The sequence below is a fragment of the Pseudopodoces humilis genome, chromosome 1 (genome assembly GCF_049639895.1).
Source record: "Pseudopodoces humilis isolate 2021_Gansu_Grassland_sample_001 chromosome 1, ASM4963989v1, whole genome shotgun sequence".
Taxonomy (NCBI): Eukaryota; Metazoa; Chordata; class Aves; order Passeriformes; family Paridae; genus Pseudopodoces; species Pseudopodoces humilis.
The window spans coordinates 64486896-64506853 of NC_142200.1; the positions used below are offsets into that span (position 1 = coordinate 64486896).

Below are 19958 nucleotides of genomic sequence, written 5' to 3' on the forward strand. Positions count from 1 at the left end.
ATCACAGAAGATTCATGTGTTCTCATTAATAGCCTCCCTAACACAGTGGTGGGCAAGGGCACAGTTCAGACTGTGAAATCTCATGTGGACACTCACCTTTTGGCCTCTTTCTTGACACAGTGCCTGCATCCCATACTCATACCAGAACACCATTCCAGTTCTAGAGTATCACTGGCTGGATGCATCTGTGGTTGACATCTGTCCACTCTGAGTGGGGAGGGGGATGCAAAGCTGCACCATAATTCAAAATTAAGATCAAGCGCTGAAGAGATACCTGATCCATGCAGGATTATAAAATCTCTTTGGCTTCACTTCTGGTGGCTTTGTACCTGTGTAATTCAGTTGAACCCAATAGAGCATTTTGTAAAGCCATGCCACTTCCTTTCAATCCTGGAGCATAGCACCTTTTGCTATGAGTAGCTGTTTTCTTGTTTCACAAAACAGATTTTTTCCATGCAGATCAACTTCTTTGGCTGGGTAGGACATCAAGGTGAGCATAGGAATATGACCACTTTCCTTGATACAGGAATCCTCCCTAGATCAGCATCAGAATTCAAATTCCTCTTACATTTAAAGTTAGATTTCGGTCAAATCTCTTGATGTACTCAATGGAGAGTTGAATATTCCCACAGTGAGAGTCATCCCATTCTGAGGTCTAATATAGATTTGGAACTACTTACTTCTTTCCATCATCTGTGAGTGAAACCCAGACAACTGATTCAAATTAGATGTCTGGATTTTGGAAGATTGACATTAAGTTTACTCAGAGCTGAGGAATCTAATGTCAAACAGGATCAATTTCCACTGGTCTGATTTGTGACCGCCTTGCATTGGGAGAGGTGATTTCGAAGTCCCTCTAGGAAAGATTACTTACAGGTAAAGCAGAAAATTCTATTGCCAGCTTGCATAAATCACTAGACATTTTACAAGTAATGGAAATCGTCTGTAGAGAGATACTTGGCCTCGTTTAGTGGAGCCATGTTTTAGTGTGAAATGTCTGTACTAACATGAATTAAATTAGAGAAGTAACATCATTGTACCTGATGGGATCATTAAAAATACACACAGCAGAGCATTTTTAAATTGAACTCAGATCATTCCTCTCTGTTTTTAGTAAAAAGTACAGACCAGAGTGTGACTATTTCATAATACTGTATTGTAATATTATATGGGCAACCACTTATTGTACTTGAGAGTCAGTGTTGTCAGCATTGTGGTTAATCCTTTATTCCACAGTAATTTTCTGTACTTAACTAAATTAGATCTTTTGAAAGTTGACATCAAGAGGAATGGAGCAAAGTTGAGGAAATGGGGAGTTAGAGTCATACAGAGTTTTACATCAAACATTCATCAGCCAATATGGATTCTGTACTTTGTATTGAAGGAAGCAGAATAAACTTCTTCACAATTTGTCTTCTGTTTTGCAAATTACTGTTTGGGCAATCAAATTTAAACCTCCTCTCTTCTTGTAATAGGGTAAAAACATATGACTGTGGAGAGAGAATTGCTGACTGGCTCTCTATGTTTCTTGGTCGTCCATGTCGCTTGATAAGACAAATTTCAGATGTGAAAAGCAGGCCACATCAGAAAAATACAAAAGGTATGTTGTAATTCTTAAAAATATTTGTGATTCCCCATGCAAATATCAGGCTCATGGACTTCAGACTAAGTGTATAGGTACCCTGATAAAGGCTGAAAGAGTTATCCAGTGTTGATCTAGTCATCATTTTTATAACCAAACTGAGTTTTTGTTAAATTTGGTGAAAAAATACAGATGCATAAGTACAGGGGGGTGAAGTTATCATCATGACCATGATTTTGTCTGGAAACTCCAAGAACATTTGGAAAAATGATCATGAAAAATCTGAGAATCAGAGAATTTATTCAGAGACAAAATTTCATTATAAAAATAATTGAAAGAGAACTGAAAATGCATAGATATTGCTCTTGTAAACTATTTTTCAAATTTGGTCAAATCTCATCTCCATCCCAGTTTCTAACTGCATTGCTTCATTATCATTTGCAGGTTTGAGGTCATCCTTGGAATATTTCTTTAGTGCCTGGAACCAAATGAATAAGCTATTAATATGAACGAGTAAGAGGTCAAAGGAAAGATGAGGTGATAATACTAATTTTTCTGATCATTTTATAATGTTGGATTGATTGTTTTTTAGGTCTGTCATCTGCTACAAACATCTCACTCTCTCTTGTGAATGAAGCACAGTACCTCCTGATAAATGTCGCAAGCATTCTGCAGCTGAAAGAACATATTTCTGCAAGGTAAGATGCTTCTGTCTCCAAATGCCTCTCACTGATCTTAGATTCCAGAATCTTGCCATAAAATGCCAATATAGGTGTTTTATGTGGAAATTTAAAGATAGTTACTTTTCAACATTCACAAATATATAGCTACTAAACTGCTATAATTACTAATTATTTTATGAATTCTGAAAATTTAGATTAAATGCATGAGCATCATCTGTCTACCAATGATCTTTAGGAAAATTTAAATGAAATCTTTGTCAAATGAATTGGTGGAAAGATGTTATTGAGAACCAGCCAACTTCTATTTGTCAGAAGAACAAGGATAAAAGGGTTTTCTCAATATAAATTGTCTGGCAGGTAAAAATATAAAATCTTACTAATGGCTGAACTATTTCTCTCCCATGGGAATTATTAAAATTTAGGGTAAATATGCACAATAAAAGTACTTAAAAAGTATTTTCAAGACTGGAATAATTTTATTTTGTAATTTAATTTGGCTTTATTTATACAAAAGTGGGAGATAGAAGCAGCAAATTAAATACAGAGTCAGTCCATAGTTCAAAGAAAACAAACCCATTACTAACCAAATTTTCATTTACAGGCTATAGGTTTTTTTTTTTCCTTGAATATATCTATGAAAGGTTCAAATTCCACAAAAAAATCTTCCCTCAAGGCCTCCACACAGGTCTGTGCATCCCACACCTCCAGCATTTGTCACTGCATTCCCTGTTTCTGTCTCTCAAAACTTCTCTCTTGCTTCTTCCTGGGGTCATCTCCTCTCCTCTTATACACCCACCAAACACATCCCCTGCATTGAAAATTCCTGCTTTGAGTAGAAGAGGAATATATGTGTCTATATATCTGCAGCAGGATATGTATATAGCTTCAGGATTTAAAACCACTGACTGAATGAAGCATCACTTAGACCACTAGAGATTGCACTGTCTGAGGATTTTCCTTCTTTCAGAGAAGACAGTTGGACAATTCTAGAATATCGTGGGAAATGTGTGTAGAAAAGGTTTGAATCGGTCCATCTCTCAGTGTTTTGATTTATTATTTTTTTTTGTCACCTTCTCAGTGACAATTAATGCCTTCTTGTGAGGCTTGACTGGCTGGGTTACATCTCCTTGGAAGGGCACTTCTTGCAAACATTCCTTGCTCATGGCTTTTTTCATTATAAGACTCAGTGAGGAACCTTCCAGACATGGGATTTGAGTGCAAAGATGAAGAGTAAGAAGCAGCAAGTGAGGACAAAGGAGAACAAGGAACTTCATTAAAATACTCAATGTCAGATGATACACTGATTTCATGCCTAATGTCTTCCAGCACAACTAGATTTGTAATCTCCCTTTCCTCAAAGGAAACTCCAGATGTGACCAGAGCTGAAATGGTGGCTGAGAAGCATCTTGCTTCTCACCCTGCAGTGTGAGTTGGAAGTGTCCTCCCTTCCATGCATTTTGCCATGCAGTGCCTCCTCCAGGTGCTAGAGAAATAAATTCAGATATACAGCACCCTCATTCTGCACTGTTACTAAATTATGGTGTATGAACTTTCCAAATATAGAACTATCCAATATGCCTTAAAGAACTGCACTTATGGGTCTTCATTAAATATTTGAGGGTGTTTAGAAAGTATTATTTAGCTTCTTGGCATGTGGTTTTGTTTAATAGAAACCTGCTAAGTTTTACAAAAGAATTTCAATTTTCAATTAAGTTTCCATAATTTCACTTTGTATCTTCCATAAGTAAAAACTAGTCTTCCAGTTTGCACTTGGCTCTTGAGAGGTGATCTAAAACAGAAACAGCAATTCAATTGAAAATTAGAATGCAGTGTACTGTTGGAGGGCTACATGTACCTGCAGACATTCATCTTTCTGGTGTTTCCATTACAGGTCACCTCTATGAAAATCCCAATGGCCTGGCCTTATGCTCAAATGTTACTGTTAGAAATATAACCCTGAGGATATAAATACTAATTTTCAGGTTTGCCTGTTAAATATAACTAATGCATACTTCATCACAGAGCCCGCTGCTGTGACAATCCAAAGCACCTAGGCTGACTTTGGCACAGTACACTGATTTTCAAAACAAGTCTGTGTTGGTATCTCCAGCATGAATGTACCCGCCACTCCATCCAACCAATGCATGTTTTGTGGGAGGAGAAATAATGGAAATTTACTCAGATACATGTTGCCAAGTAATTATACGTATTTCTGAGGGCTGGGGGAGGTGCAAGAGAGGTGAGGTATTCTGGATGTGAGCCCGTGCAGGTCGAAGGCAGAGAGCTCAGGGATAGGGGCACTGCAGTCTTTGAGTTCAGCAGCAAGAGGTAGATTAGTAGAAGCTTGAAGTTTTTTTTCAGCAGCTGCCTCAGGACACTGCAAGCCCAGCTCTGAGGTTACTGGGGCTTTTGATGCCCCCCCAGTACAGGCTGGGGTGGCAGGCACTTAGATTTTGAAAAACACATTGAAAACTAGAGGCTGTACAGCAACCAAGCTCCAAGAGCCCACAGCAAAGCTGGGAAGTACAGCAGCATAATTGAACGTGTTCACAAGTAACTGCTATTTTCCTCCTTGTTTGTATGAGTACTGGCATAATCTACTCTTCCTGTTGGCTCCCACCTCCTGCATTTGTTACAAATGGTGTCTGAGCCATGGGATTACCTGTGGGATCTTGAGGGAAAACCTGTAGCCTTGCAGCTTCCCATCCCACCTTCTACCCCCAGGCTGCTGGAGCCCTTGTGAGCACCAGGGCTTGGTGGAGCTGGGATTCTGTGGTTTGGCTGAAAGTCTGCACAGGCAGTTTATCCTTACGCATTTTTGTCTGTTAGAGAAGATCATCCAGACTGTTTTAAATAAAACCAAGCTCTTTTTTTTTTTTTTTAACCTAACAGGCCTCCTCTGCCAAGACTGCTTGATGAGAAGTTTTCCCTGTACTTTGATTTTGCATGTTTTTTCTCTAGCTAAAATACATTTTAAACTGTATGTCCTTACTTCTTTTTTTCTTTTTTTTTTTTTAATTTGGGGCAGAAATGCCTCTCTTCACTGCTTATCGAGGTTTCTGCCTCTGCTGTAGGATGTCATATTCCAAAATTGTCAGGCTACAGTTTATGGAGGATCAAAAATGGAGGATCAAATTGTCCTTAACAGCTAGTGCAAAAAGAAGTGTTCTTCTCCACTAACAGTGACACTGAGAGAGCCCTCTGGCAAATTTTACAATGTCTTTTTTTTTTATTTTTTTTTCTGGTACTGTTCAAGTTCTCCTTTAAAAGAAGAGTGAAGAATGACAATTCGAAGATGCAGCAAGATTTCTGATATTTGTATGCAGTCTGCTGCTCTTTCTGTCTCATATACATTCTCCACACTGACATAAATCTACACTCTGGCAGCTCAAATGCTTATAAAGAGGGGGAGATATCACCACACCGAGATTAATTTTTTTTAAAACACCTATCGTTTGGTGGAATCTGCTGCCTCCCAAAGGCAAATAATAATAATATGAGGGATATATTCTCTCATAAAATTATTTTACTGGCCTTTTTCACCTTCAGCAACTGCTATTTTTGTCCCTTCTGACATTGCAGCATGTGCAGAATAAAATTTTGTCTTTGGTTCTAGAAGCTTCTATTTCTACAATATTTAACAAGTCAAATGATTACTAACTGAAAAGATCTTTTTATTTGTTACCATTAGACTTAAATATGATAACAAATTGAGAATTTTCTCATATGCATGGTTCACAATCACCTGTCTAGTTGTTTTCATACCTATGGTTCCAGTTTATACCTCTGAAGAAGCTACCTAGAGGGTTACATATTATAGTTGAGAGGTTACAAATTATAGTTGAATACTTTGTGCCCTTTCCATAGCCTTTATAATAAAACTTGGTCCAGGTTATTCTGGAGAAGTGTTTGCTAATCACATGAGCCACCAGATGCTTACAGCACAAACATCTAGTGCAAAATTAGTTAATAATTTTATTTTTCTTTTGCTGTGTCAACTCTGAGACAGATTGAAGGAGCCATTGGAAACAGAGGAATTGATCCGACGTTTCCGTGCCAACATTGTCATCAGTGCACCAGAGTCCTTTGAAGAGGAAGAGTGGGCTGAGATTTCAATAGGTGCTCTGCAGTTCCAGGTATGACCTTTTCTTTCTTGTCCATGTGCCAGCGTATCACAAAGCATTTTGATTCCTGGAGACAAACCAATTTTTGAGAGGCTTTGCCTGGAATATGGGCAGCACGCTTTGTGCAGGTGAAATTTATGAAGTGTGTAAAAAAAAAAAAAAAATAAAGTGATGTGTCCTGTGACAAACATACCTCAATATATTTAAGAGATTTTGCCATATTTCTCCACTCTTTTAATGAATTTCATCATTCATAGCATTTTTTATCTTTATCTATCTAGACTGAATAATAATCAAGCTTTTTGAGGCAGAGTTTACAGCCCATATTTAGCCAGCACATCAGCAGAGAATACTTGTTGCTGTTAAGCACAGTAGTCCAAATGTAGTCTCACATTACTGCAAATCAAGCAACTGATTGCCAAAAGACTGGACATGAATACAATTGAACACTCATGGTCTGTTGCCCTCTGTTGTATATATCTTATCCTAGTCTTCACTCAAGGAATGTTTCTAATTCTAGCCTGGTAGGGTTTTTTGGTATGTTGTGCTTCATATCATAGCTAACAACACAAGGTCCTTTATACTTTAAGGAAAATGCTGAAGAGTTTGTTTGTAAATACATTCTTTCAAGAAAAACTCTTAACAAAAAATCTGTAAAAGGTACACGTGACACCTAAGGGAAAGATGCACATGTGTATTAAATGTTCTGCTGAATTTGTCTGGCCAAGAGATATGAAATATGTATTTGAAGATGCTTTGCCTAGGATGTGAAAGTGGTTTATTCATTGTTTTCTTAGAGACTATAATTTAAGTGTGAATGACAGGGGTACTGAGGTCAAATCTAGAAGATATGATAGTCATCACACCTTTTTGTTTTCTGGTCAGCATGCTGTGAGAAACCTTTTCAGCAAGGGTGGAAAATACTGCTTATCTGCTTTCTTTCTTATGTGTACTTAGATCAGTAAGCTGCAATATCAGTTGCAGAAAACTGAGGAAAACGTCCTGTAAGTAAGAAATGAGGAGCACAAAGGACAAAATCTGTGGTGTACAGCTTGTTGGAGGCTGGAGTTACATTGGGGAGTTCAGCTGAGGATCCTGTTAATAAGTTACTGTAAAATGACAAAATAAAAGGCATTCCTATTTCTGCCATTGATATACTTTAGGATTACAAGGCAAGAATAGAAAGCCTTATGCAACTTGCATTGTCTTTTCCCATCTCTGCTAAGTCCTTTTTCAGATACTGATGTAGTAACAGTAGAAATTATGTTAATGCTTCTTTATCCCGCAAAAATGGTAGAAGCTGTTGAACAAAGTAAAGCAGGGAAAAAATATTTCCTTCTCTGTCTTGTTGTTCTTTTAATAAAACAAAATTAGAGCTGTGGAAAATAATTTTCTAAAAGAGCTGATGTTTGGTGTTGATGATTACACTGAAGAGTTATACAAGCAGTCTAGATGCATTTCAAAAACCTGAAATATCACTTCAGATCAGCACATAAAATGTTTGAAGTATACAGCTTAATTATTTGCCCTATTTGAAATTTATGGCACATTTTACAAAAGTAGAATGTGTATACTGGGATACTGTAAGATGTAATTTCTGTAATGTACCGCTTTGCTAAAGTTAGGGATGCAGTGTTAAGTGAAAGTGCAATATCTCGTCCTTCTCCATTTTAAAGCTCTAAGAAGAAATTTGTTGGAGGGTTTGTTTTCTTTATTTTCCCCCTAAAAACATACTTTAGTTCAAACAACAATTAACTATAAGAACAATTACATATGATATTAACATCATCTATAATAGATGATAGAGGATGAATTATTTCTTCTGATTAGGTAAACTTGTATATTTAAATATTTTACATTCTGAGTCTCTAAAAGTGTCATGCATATAAGGAATATATTGTGCATTTCAGCTGCACTAAAACAGTCCCAAGAAAATCCTCCTTGGGTTGAATCCTGAGGCATTGGCTTAATTTTGTATTCAGCTCTTTGGACAAGCAGCCCTGATAACCCACAGAAGAAATGAAGCCATCAGGAAATACAAATATGTAAATGTCTGGTATTTCTCAGATTCTGTCTCTGAGAAAGTTTCCCTTAAGAAAAGAAAAAAATGAATTAAAAATTCAGTGAGATTTTTGCGAGTAGACCTCACATCAGGTGAACAGACTTGACCTTTTACATAATGAAAGTTTGGAAAACCACAGGAAAAGTATGCAAAAGGTATGTGTTTAAGATATTATGATGGTTGGAAGCTTGTACTGTTCAATGCTGTACTGCTTTGATAAACAGCTATGAACTTCCTTTAACTAAAATTTCAGGTTGTGGGTCCATGTAGCAGATGTCAAATAATCTGCATTGATCAACAGTCTGGGGAACGAAACAAAGAAATTCTGCAATCCCTGTCTGCTGCCAGAGGTAGAAAGGTCAGTACAGTACTTCAAAATAGTTGTAATGAAAGATGTAATGACTTTATTGCATGAGTAGTGAAATACCTGCTGAGAGAATATTCAGATAGGTTGTTACCATTTGGATTTTTTCTGTAAAAAGAGGATGCACTTACAACCCAGATGTGGCATGGTTTACTTCTGTAAAATGCTCAATACATTTTTTATTCAGAAATGGACTATTAATATGCATTGTTTTTAACTCTGCTTGCTTTTATTCAGTATGTACTTCTTTCCAGTGTGTTTATTTTGGTCTTAAAAACACATGCTGATGCACTGATATCTTTTAAGAAAAGAAATACACTGAAAAATCAGAAACTGTTTGATATTATATAGTCAGCTTGTAAGACTAAACTTTATTCTTATCCTGAATAATTAGTTAGCAGGAAAAACAAAGCAGATGTGAATATAGTCAAAGTGGAGAGTAATTGCTTAGGAAAGTGACCAGAAAGTAAGTGTGAAATACAGGTGTTTATTTGAGGTCCTGCTTCCTAAGGTTGCATTACTTCTTGGAATGGAGAGCATTCAGATGATTGCTAGACAGTTCGGCATCCCAAAAGCTCCACAACTCTCCTCATACGTATTTATTTAGCTGAAAATCCTTATTCAAAATTCATTGCTTGCTGTTGGTTAAGCTTCTGTTGTTAAAGTGTCTCTGGCAGTCGGGGCTAGGGAGCTTTGCCAGTACCCGCCAAACACCAGAGACGAGGCACAGCACCGGCACAGAGCAATAACAAATAGGCTGAAAATCATTCAGCCAGAGAATGCACAAACAAGTTACAAATACTGCATTCTATGTTTGGACAAAAAAATAAAATAAAATAAAATAAATTGATTCTTCTCAGTGACTCATTAAACAGCAAACAAAGGGCTTTCTTTTCGTTGGCTGTTACCCTTGGTGAATAGCTCCTCTGGCTCTGTGTCAGAGCCACCCCAGTGCAGTGAGCTGGGGGAGGCGCAGGCAGGGCCGGCTGTCGAGACACAGCTTCCCACTGACCTGAGGTGACTTTGGCTTGCACAGCAGGCTCTGCCCCAGGTCACCACAGAACATGGCCCTTTGTGAGGTGAGCTCCTGGCCACAGAGGGTAGCCTGAGGACAAGGGCCCTTTCTGAGTAATGGTGATCCACAGCTGCAGCATCTGAGACACTTCAGAGCACATTTGGGCACTCGGGACAGGGATGCTCCCTGCTGCCACATGAGGTGCAGTATGCAGAGGACCTTTTCTGCCCATATGGGTTTTACTGGATTGTGACTTGAAACCTCTGTAGAGAGAAAGCACTCTGTATTCAGCGAGAAAATGGCAAAATCTTGCTCGGGATACAGATTCTCAGGAGAGGCAAAGCATCTTCTGCATGTTTCCCACGGCAAAGATGAGCTCCTCTTCCATTCTGATTAACTAAACAATGAAGAGATTTTCTTGATGCACTGCTAGAACCAAGTGGCTCATTTGAACAGGACTAAGGCAAAGAGAGCAATCCAGCCTCTCGAGAAGAAGCTGGCACCTGATAAAAGCCGCACGGCGAGGCAGGCGCTGCTGATCACCGCGGGGGAGTGCTTTCTCTCCCTCAGCTGCGTCGATATTCACGCTGCAAACACACAGGCATTCAGCCTGCCTTTATTTTTTCCCCAGCCTTCAGAGCTGCTAGCAGATGGTGTATTGTGAGCATGCCCTGCTCTGCATAAGGGTGAGTCCCCTGGCATAGGTGACAACTTAAAGGGAGAGTTTGAACTGGTAGCTTTGCCTGGTCTGGTCCGAGAAGACCTCTGAGTCCATTGCTCCTGCAGGTCACCTCTGTGGTGATGGGCACCAGCTGATTATCAGTGAGCAGCACCCAGGAAGGACTACAGCATTTTTAGTGTGCTCAGCAGACCTGACAGAGGACATCGATCCAAATCTTTCACAGCTCTCAGTGGGGAGAGAGAAAGAACATCCAGTTCATGTGACTGTGTTAAATCGCAGAGCTAATCCTTTGGTGACTCATATCTCTACCATGTGCTTTTCTGCTGAAGAGTCATCTAATAGACTTAATTTTCTTTTCTTTTTTTTTTTTTTTTTTATCAGATGCAGATTCAGTGAAGGAATTCAGCAGCGTTTGCTCCCATCTGTCAATAATCTGATTCAAACTCCAAAAAAAACTGTTGGAGAAAAATAAGATTTAAGATAATTTCCCAGGTTTTTGGAAAGCTGCTGTAGCAAGTTGATTGCCAAAACATTAAAGACACAGCACATAGAAAAGGGAGACAGATGTCAATATTTACCATTTTATTTTGGTTTTTTCCAAGATTACAAACCTGAAAAAATTACATTGAAATTTATCAAACAAGTACCCCAAATGGCAACACTGCCAATGAACTTCAGTAATAACCTAAATAATGTAAGGCTTGTGAGAGGTAGTTCGATATTTATTTATAAAATCCTGTTTTTCTCCATTCCTCTGAGACTCTGATAACCTGGTGCTTCAAACTGAAAGATGGAGCCTTTGCATATGTGGATTGCAGCTGAAAGTCAGAACCAGCTACTGTAACTAGCCGCACAAGCAATTTGCATCTTTCCTGATAAATGTAAAGCATCTTTCCTGATTAAAGTGCTGAAGCCTTGCCAGCTACTTTTTACAACACCTTTTATGTCATTGTTTGACATAAAATATAAACACCTCTATAAAGTGAACTTGAGCTCTGCTTTCTGAAGAAAGAGTTGTAAAGGATTTCTTCTGTAATTTTTGACTGGAAAGATGAACTCTCCTCGTGTGACAGAGTGCTCTCTGTTACTGCTGGAGATTAGGAAAGACTAGCTAACTCCATTAAGCAAATGGCTACATGCTGTTCCACATGCCTCACCACCTGACGCAGCACACACATGGATGGAAAAGGGAGAACACAGAATTCCTGCCTCTCTTTGGTGTTTTGCAGATGCTGTTTAGCGCTAATGATAGCGGACGCCCTGTGGGTAGATTTTCAGCAGTGCTATGAGCTGGGACTTGCTGTCAAGGTAGCAAAGGGAATTACTGCATTAGCAGTCTGCCCTGGTCTAAGTGTACAGATAGCAGTACATCAAGGGAAATCCATTATGTTTGCACATGCCTTCATACACTAAAAGGCTTGTGTTTTTTCCTGGCGGCTGTTGATCCTCCTTTAAGTATCTCATTGTGCCTTGGGAGATCTTCTTTTCCTGCAGTTAGATGCCATGCCTTTGAATTGCTGAAATTACTGAAATGTTAGCAAGGACAGCAAATAACCTCATATCTGATGTGTCATTATCATTATTTTCATAGTAGTGCAGGGCTTTACACCATGCAATGCTTTTCATTCAAATATCTGGTGCATTTGAGAACAGTGATTGTTGTAATTAATAGGCCTCTGAAATAGTATGGTTCTCTTTTCTCATTGGTGGCTGAACTGGAAAATGCATTTATTTAAGGTAGAGCAAAGGAAAATCAGTTTTTAAGGAAACATTCTACAGTCCAGATATTTTCAACAGAACAACATGGGGTTTTATTGACACCACCTTAAAAATTTACCCTTGTCCAATATAAAAATCAGTATGTCAAAAGTGAGTACTTCCACTCTCCTATTTTGTAAGGCTTTACGTTCTAGTAAATGTAAAGCAAGTAAAACATTATTACATAAAAAAAACCCAAAACAATTTAATAATTGCATCTCCCAAATCTTTGGATGCGAGGGAGGTTATGTTGCTGTATGAATAAATTATCAGATCTGGACAGGTAAATTTATCTGCTGGGATATGGCATCTGTGGGCAAAATCCAGAACTCACCCATCCAAAGCTAAGTATTAGCATGCAGGATGATTTATGTGTTTGTTACACATTCTCGTAGTGTATTTCTCTACCAGGTTCTACTCTGTGTTAACTCATTCTTTAGGAGCTCAAAGGCATCTCACCTCAGGCTTTTGGCAGATGTAGCCCCTCAGGTTTCTGTCTTACAAAAGAGGATAGTGCACACAGGGTATTTCTCTGTCACTGAATTTCTGAGAGGAACATATTACTGTTGATCCAGTAAATTAACTTGAAACAACATGCAATAATGACAGCATTTCATAGCTCCTCCTTTAAGTGAGTGTGATGACTATCATATGATTCACTGTTGGCAAGAATATGTATGTTTTCTCTATTTCTCCCAGCAGTGGTCTGCTTTTTCCTAATCAAGAAGCTGTGAATTTTTTTGTCCCTGTAACATTTTACAGTCGTGGGAAGAGTCTCTACTGCCAGATAAAGCCACAGAGTTCACAGTCCTGCACTCCCTGCCCAGTTCTTGGTGTGTTCTGGGAAGATTATATGCACAATAAAATGCCCTTGAAGTCAAGAAAAGGTAGCAGCAGCAGGCAGAGATTATGCAGTTCACTGTAATAACTCTGCAGGGTGTAATCTCTGTGTCTGAAAGCCCCATTTTTCATCAGAAATGTGAGAAGGGCGAGTTTCTACATTTTGTCTTTCTCTTGAAACAGAGCTGAAGTGGCAGATGCAGCTTTTGTGGTTGCTTGGCAGGGATATGTGTATGATTGCTGTTAGCAGTACTTGCTGAGTCATTATTTGCAATTATTGAAAAAAACAGGGAAATTTCCTTAAAAGATGTTAAATCCACGTCTGGCCATCAAAGGCTAAATTTTGGATTTAAGAACATTCACCAAAAAAAAAAGGAGTTGGGTAATTCCAAACTGGCATTACTACTAAAATCTGTATACCATCAGTATATCATCACCTTGGAAACTCCTTAGGCATTACTCACTGAAAAAAACACTGAGACTTTAGATGCCAAATCAGAGAAGGAAAATACTAAGGACCAGTATTGAAGCAGTTTTGAGAGCTCCTGAAGACAAGATGCATTCAAACATGTGTTTCCTTAAATAATTCTGAATGTTTTAAGGTGCATTAAAAAAAAATCTTGCTAAATGATTTTCAATAACAAAAATTGGTAAATGAAGTTCTTCACAGTGAACAATCTGCCCAGATTTATTTTAGTCTTATTTTAAGATACATCAAGATGACAACACAGTAAATATAAATAAGAACGTCTCATGCATCAGATAAGCTCATTTACATGGATGAGTTATAAAATTTCTTCCTGTGTGAAATGTGATGTAGCATGAATTAGTATTAATTTTACAGCATTTGTTTTATAATTGCCTGATTTTTTAAAAAATGAAATCATGGCAGTTGTCATTTTTGCATTAGGGTATAGGAGGTGAATCCAGCTTATTAACCACAAGGCTGAAAAATACATCATTTATGCCAATGGAGAAACTTGTCAACTAATGAGAGAAAAGCAAAAATGGAAAAATGAGACTATGCACTTTAATATTTTAAATTGAACAGTTACTAACACCGTTACAGCATCACAGTTGATCCAACAGAGTCACTGTGCTAGAGGGCTGGGATCTTACAGTGCTGCACTCATTGCTCAGCATTAACTTTGGAACACTGACCACAAGGATGTACCCTGTGTCCACCAAGCACTGACACTGTTGTAGCCACTGATACCCAAAAAGTGCCAGCAGTAGGATAGGCCTGATAGGTCCAGATCATGCCCTCTACATGTCACATACCAGTGAGATGAAGGAATAGCAGAGGTAGCCAAGAACACCTAAGCTTAGGGCCTATTTTTCTCATTGATGTTTAGGATTACAAATGAAACAGAAAGACACAAATTCAGGGTCTGAGGCCATGTCTGGATAGATCTCTGCTTTACAGCATCTCTCTTACTTGGGAATAAGTCTCAATCTTACCTCTCATGAATTCTTCAAAGACTGATAACTGTTCTGTGTTACCTCATTGCTGCATCTTTATTTAATTAGACAATGCAAAAGACAACATACTACCTTCATATTTAGTCTGTAACTTTTTTTTTTTTTTCGTTATTGCAATCCCTTTTACCTACTATTTTTTTTAAACCTGCTCTAAATGTAATTCACTCAGTTTCAGGATCATTGAACTGAACAATGGCAGTAAATGTAATCAGGAAATAGAGGATAATAGAATTTTGTTTTTAAGTAATTTCATTTGCTTATTTATTTATTTATTTTACACTTTATAATGACTTGTATATTTTGACTGTAGTCTACCAAAGCAAAATACTTTTTTTTGAAACCTACAAAAAGAGACAAGAATATGAATATTGGGTTTCCAGGGTCCTCAGTGTAAAGAGCAAAGACATCCTGAAGTCTAAAAATCTGTTATCAATTTAACATGATCTTCAGTGTTTCTTTTTTTCCTACTTTACATATTTTTGTTTAACTATTATCTAATTCTTTGGAAAATATTGTCACGAGATGACAAATCTTTTTCTTGCATATATCTAAATTCTCTACTGCTGGAAAACAAAACCACAAAACCACACCAGTCTCTTCCTGTGACATTTCCAGATCACACCCACAACTGTAGCACTCAGCTGCTAGTGATCAAGATCTCACATAAGAATGCAGACACTCAGATCAGGTCTTTGGTGCCTGTGCTTGTGCATGGTCAGGGGCAAAGTGGATATTCCGTTCTTTTCTTTATTACTTAATATCCCAAAGAGCTATTCTAAGTATTTCTACTATTTATGCAGGATGGATTCACAGGTAATGACACTTAACAACAAGTGGGAGCAATGATAAAACAAACTTTCTGAATATTTTCTGTAGAACGTACTAAAATATTCATAAAAACAAATGAAGGGAAACTCACAAAGGCTAGTTAGAATAAAGTTCTGTTAACAAAGCAAATAATTCATTGTAGGAGATGCAAGACTTCCTCACTGTTGGAACATACCAGTGTAACCATGCTGCAGAGTCTTTGTGACAGTACATTACTTGTAATTGTCAAGGAACTAGAGCAGACATTAAATAACAAGATTGTGAGGGAGTATGAATTACATATATCATACTATGGAGCTCATGACGAAATAGTGTTATTTATCCACTTACTCAAGCTATTCTTCTTGAATAGCATGGCATTAGCTTCTGTTTACTAGCCTGTTATAATTAATGACTTAAGAATGTTCTTAATTACATGGACACGGTACATGCCTCCTTATTCTTAAAGCAATATTTTTTTTCTAAACATATCCGTGTTGTGAGATCATCTATAGATTTGATTACTCTAACATGTGTTACATCTTAATAAATATTTCGCTTTTTTTTTAGACAAACTTCGGCATATACCTCATGAACCAGCCCTTGCTGTCATCCTTTTCAGGTGTTTTATCAGTTGGGTCTCAAGTACTTCCAGTGCTGAAGGAGAATACAGAAATTCAGCCTCCGACATCCAGTGAAGAAAAACGTTCAGGATAGAGTCTCTGGTGGAGATGAAATTTTTATGCAACTACAGGGAGAAGTCAGTAGTCAGTTACTCAAAAAAAAGAAAAAGCTTCCATTCATTTTCTTCTGATAATTTTCTGTTTGCTGTAAATGTTATCAGATGGCAAAACTGTTGATAATTACAGCTCACCTACATGTTTTTGCTTGTGATTATGTTGCAGCAGCCATAACTCTATTTTGCACAATTGCTTCAGGATGCAACAGGTTTGATCAAGTCTTACTGGTAGATGACTCCCAAAACAAGCCCAGTGTTGTTGTCAGAAAGCCACATCTCAATGAAGGAAAGTAAACACAATCATAAACTACTTCCTTCTACTGCTTCATCAAAACCCTAATTAGGAGTGAGGATGCAAGACATATTTTAGAAACAATGTGGGTGGGAAGAGAACAGTGGGAGAGTGGCATGAGTGTAGCAGTGCATTCAGCTTTTCCAAAAGAAAACTGAAGGTGATGTGTAGACAGTCTGAAAGCAATGAAAAAAAGGGAATTATTGGGAAATCAGTATCTCCTTTTTCAGAAGTAGTGCGTGAGAATGCCAACAAGGCACAAAGATAATGAGGATTCAGGATGCCGTTTGCAAAACACATTGCCTGTGAAGGAATGCCATCCATTTGTTCTCAACTTCTTTCTCTTCCATTTGTTACTTTTCTGTGTGATTTATTTTACGTGATGTCTTCCTTGGGATTTTCTGTGTAATAATGTCCCTGCCTATGGAAGGGGAGTTGGAGCTAAATGATCTTCAAGGTCCCTTCCAACCCAAGCCATTCCATGATTCTGTGAGTTCCACACTCTTGTTCCCTTATGTATTTGTGGATGCTGACACATTATTTCTAATTAGAGATTTTTCAAGCAATACAGTCATTTTCTATACAAACTTTATTCCTCCTCAGCAATGTCTAATGGCCACTTAAGGGAACTCGAGAGTTTCAATGCTTCTCCATCGCAAACAGGTCAAAGTATTCTTTTTTCTTACTCTGTTCATTTCATAATGCCCTTCTTAAACAGCTGTTTGAAGCTCCTAAACAAGACTCATGCTTTCTGATTTATGAGAGCAAATGTCTGAAACCTTAGTCTGAAGTATCAATTACTGGGAAAATTATGAAAAATAAATATAGGAAGACATGGAGCAAAAATGAAAACCCACATGGAAAGTCTGTGTAAATCAAGACTGAATACATTGAGGCCAGGTGTTTTATGACCCTCAACATGTGTCTAGCTAGCCATGGGATGATTTCATGCTTCTAGGAAGTCCTTCTGGAAGACAAAATTCTCCTAGACTGGCTGCTCTATTGACATCTGGGAAGTGAAATTTTGACTCTGCTAAAAGCACAGTAAAAACTCTCACCCAATATGAATTAGATCTTCCTTGGGGCAATTTTGGCTCCAGCTGTGTGAAAGTGCTTCTGGCTGAAGCAGTCCTTGAGTTGTTTGAGCATATCCCCGGAGGGAGGCAGGCGGCTTTGTGAAAGAGTTGGTCCAACAGCCATTCTGAAAGGAGAGCGACTACCACAGAGCAGCATAGAATGGGAAAAAGGAAGCTCATCACCCAGTGCACAAATCAGAATTCAAAAATGCTCTTTCTTCTTTCTCTCTTCCTTTTTTTTTTTTCTTTTTAAATGCATAATGGTTTCCTTTTTCTTTTGTTCTTTTGAAGAACTGGTTTTACTCACTTCAGCTGGAACAGTCTCTCAGCAGAGCTTTGTAATGGAAATTAGAAGAAACATTATCTGTTTCTTACAATCTGCCATAAAATACATGGAAAAAGAGAGGTTTTTCATATGTTTGTAAACTGAGAATCTGTTTTCAGAATTGTACCTTCCACTTCGGAGCCCGAGGTCTGCTCCTTGATGCCTACTTTGAAAAGCAGGGGGTTTATCTCTCTAATAGTCCGTTATCTGAGGTTGTAATGAGCAGGCTTTTTTGGAACCTTGAAAAGCAGTTTCCTGGTATCTAAATCTCTTAACTGCTTCACTCTTTGCCTTTCTGTTATGCAGAGCATTGCTTTGTTGGGTAGAAAGCCAGCATAGCTCTGACAGATTAAATATGAAGAGACCTGTTGTATGCTGACCTTCAGTGATCTCTGGTGCTCTGCTCTGTCCTCTTCACCTCACCCCTGTGGCATTTGTTTAACGTGGCACAGAATTTAGAAGAGGAAATTGAAAACAACCTCAAAAAGCTCTGTTTCACTCATTATTGCATTTAGTACAAAATAAGTCACTTTGGTACACAGTGGGTTGACAAATACTGTTTGTGAGTATCCATAATGCAATGTATGGTAAGTATGGATGAGAGGATTTGAACTTTAAAAATGTCATGCTTGATCATTTTGACCTGTTATTTACAGTCAATTACACATTCTCTCTGCTGTGACTTAGCAATATTAGATCAAGAATAGTTTTGCCATTTTACAGGGGAAAAAGAAAGATTTTCTTTGATATATGAACATACTCATTAGTATAGTCTGCATTTCCCAGAAGGAACATCCTTGTGGTGCAGTGGTAGGAAATGTCACAACACTTCAGATTGATGGAAGATACATAAGGAATCTTTCAGCTAAATAAAGGATAACATTTCCCTTCTAGTAAGTGGAGTGTTCCTGCCAGTACTGATATGTCTTTCCATCGATGGAGACAAATTCTTCTAGGTGCCAAAACTGTGGAAAATCTTGAAGTACAAAGAGTCACTTTTAAATGGCATGCACTGTAAGTCTGCAGAAAGAACATCCCTCCCATAATGTGAAAAAATAATTCAAAGGAAGAAGAAATTTAGCATACTGCAACCCCAAGGACTGCAGATACGAAAGGGGCACAAACACTTTGAAACACTATATAAAAAGTATATTTTCTGTAAGGGTTAATTTCTTAACTTTTCAATTATATAGAAAATAAGACTATTTCATATGGATATAGACTCTTTGATCTAAATACTCTGACTACTGCAAAATTAAACCTTTGGAATAATTGCAGATATATGTTTGCCTTATATGGATAATGAATGTACTTAATACAGAATAATATAATATTAATATAGCACCAGAGTGCTATATGTAGAAAGTCCTCTATATATTTGAAAACCAAATCCTTATTTACTTGCAATGAATTATTCAGACACATTCCATTCTCTGTGAGATTTAGTGCCTTCTCAGATCTCAAGGTAAAAATGGTGATTGTTACAAACTCTAATAATAGCCAGGAGGCTGAAATCACAAAACAGAAATCAGCATTTTTAGAAGTTTCTGAGCTCTGTGTTTTCTGATATGACTAAGACATTTCAGATTATGATTTAGATACTTTCAGTGGTGTCCTTCAAAGTATAATAAAAAATTTTAGGTCATCTTTCTGTCAAAATTACACCCAAATCAAAACGAAGAGAAAATGCATGAAAATGCATTAAAAATGTGATTATTCTTCATAAATTGTAGAGATTATGCTATGCAAATGTTCTTTCATCTGGTTTTTAACTTCCTTGGAAATTAAATCAATAAAATAGATATTGTGTTTGATGTGTCTGCTGGTGATGGTTTTATTCCTGACCTTCGAGCTCATGATGTGCTCAGTTCTGCTTGGAGGCATTGCTGGGTACACGGATGAGTATGTGGCTCAGGACTGAAGGGATGTCACATCGCTGCTGGGATTCACAGGTGAGGTGTTCCTTCCAGCTGTGTAGCCACATGCCAGTCACCTGCAAACTCAGGCCCTGCACAAAATGTGCTCATAATCACTGGTTTCCTTTAAAATATGTACAGTCAGTCCTGTTGAATCCATCTCTGTTATCCAGAGGTTGGAGCTTTCTCCAAGGGTGAGATGGTGAGAGAA

The 19958-nt window shown here is 37.8% G+C and overlaps 1 protein-coding gene across 2 annotated transcripts in view; it reads left to right on the forward strand.

Moving 5' to 3' along the window:
• Window positions 1-19645, forward strand: part of MOCOS (molybdenum cofactor sulfurase) — a 209301-nt gene extending 189656 nt beyond the window's left edge. For both annotated transcript variants that reach the window (XM_014256806.2, XM_088060279.1), the window contains 5 exons: window positions 1476-1600; window positions 2175-2280; window positions 6275-6401; window positions 8705-8809; window positions 15970-19645. In XM_014256806.2, coding sequence (XP_014112281.2) covers window positions 1476-1600; window positions 2175-2280; window positions 6275-6401; window positions 8705-8809; window positions 15970-16116 — 610 coding nt within the window. In that variant the 3' untranslated portion in view covers window positions 16117-19645. The remainder of the gene's footprint in view (window positions 1-1475; window positions 1601-2174; window positions 2281-6274; window positions 6402-8704; window positions 8810-15969) is intronic.
• The last annotated feature ends 313 nt before the right edge of the window (window positions 19646-19958 follow it).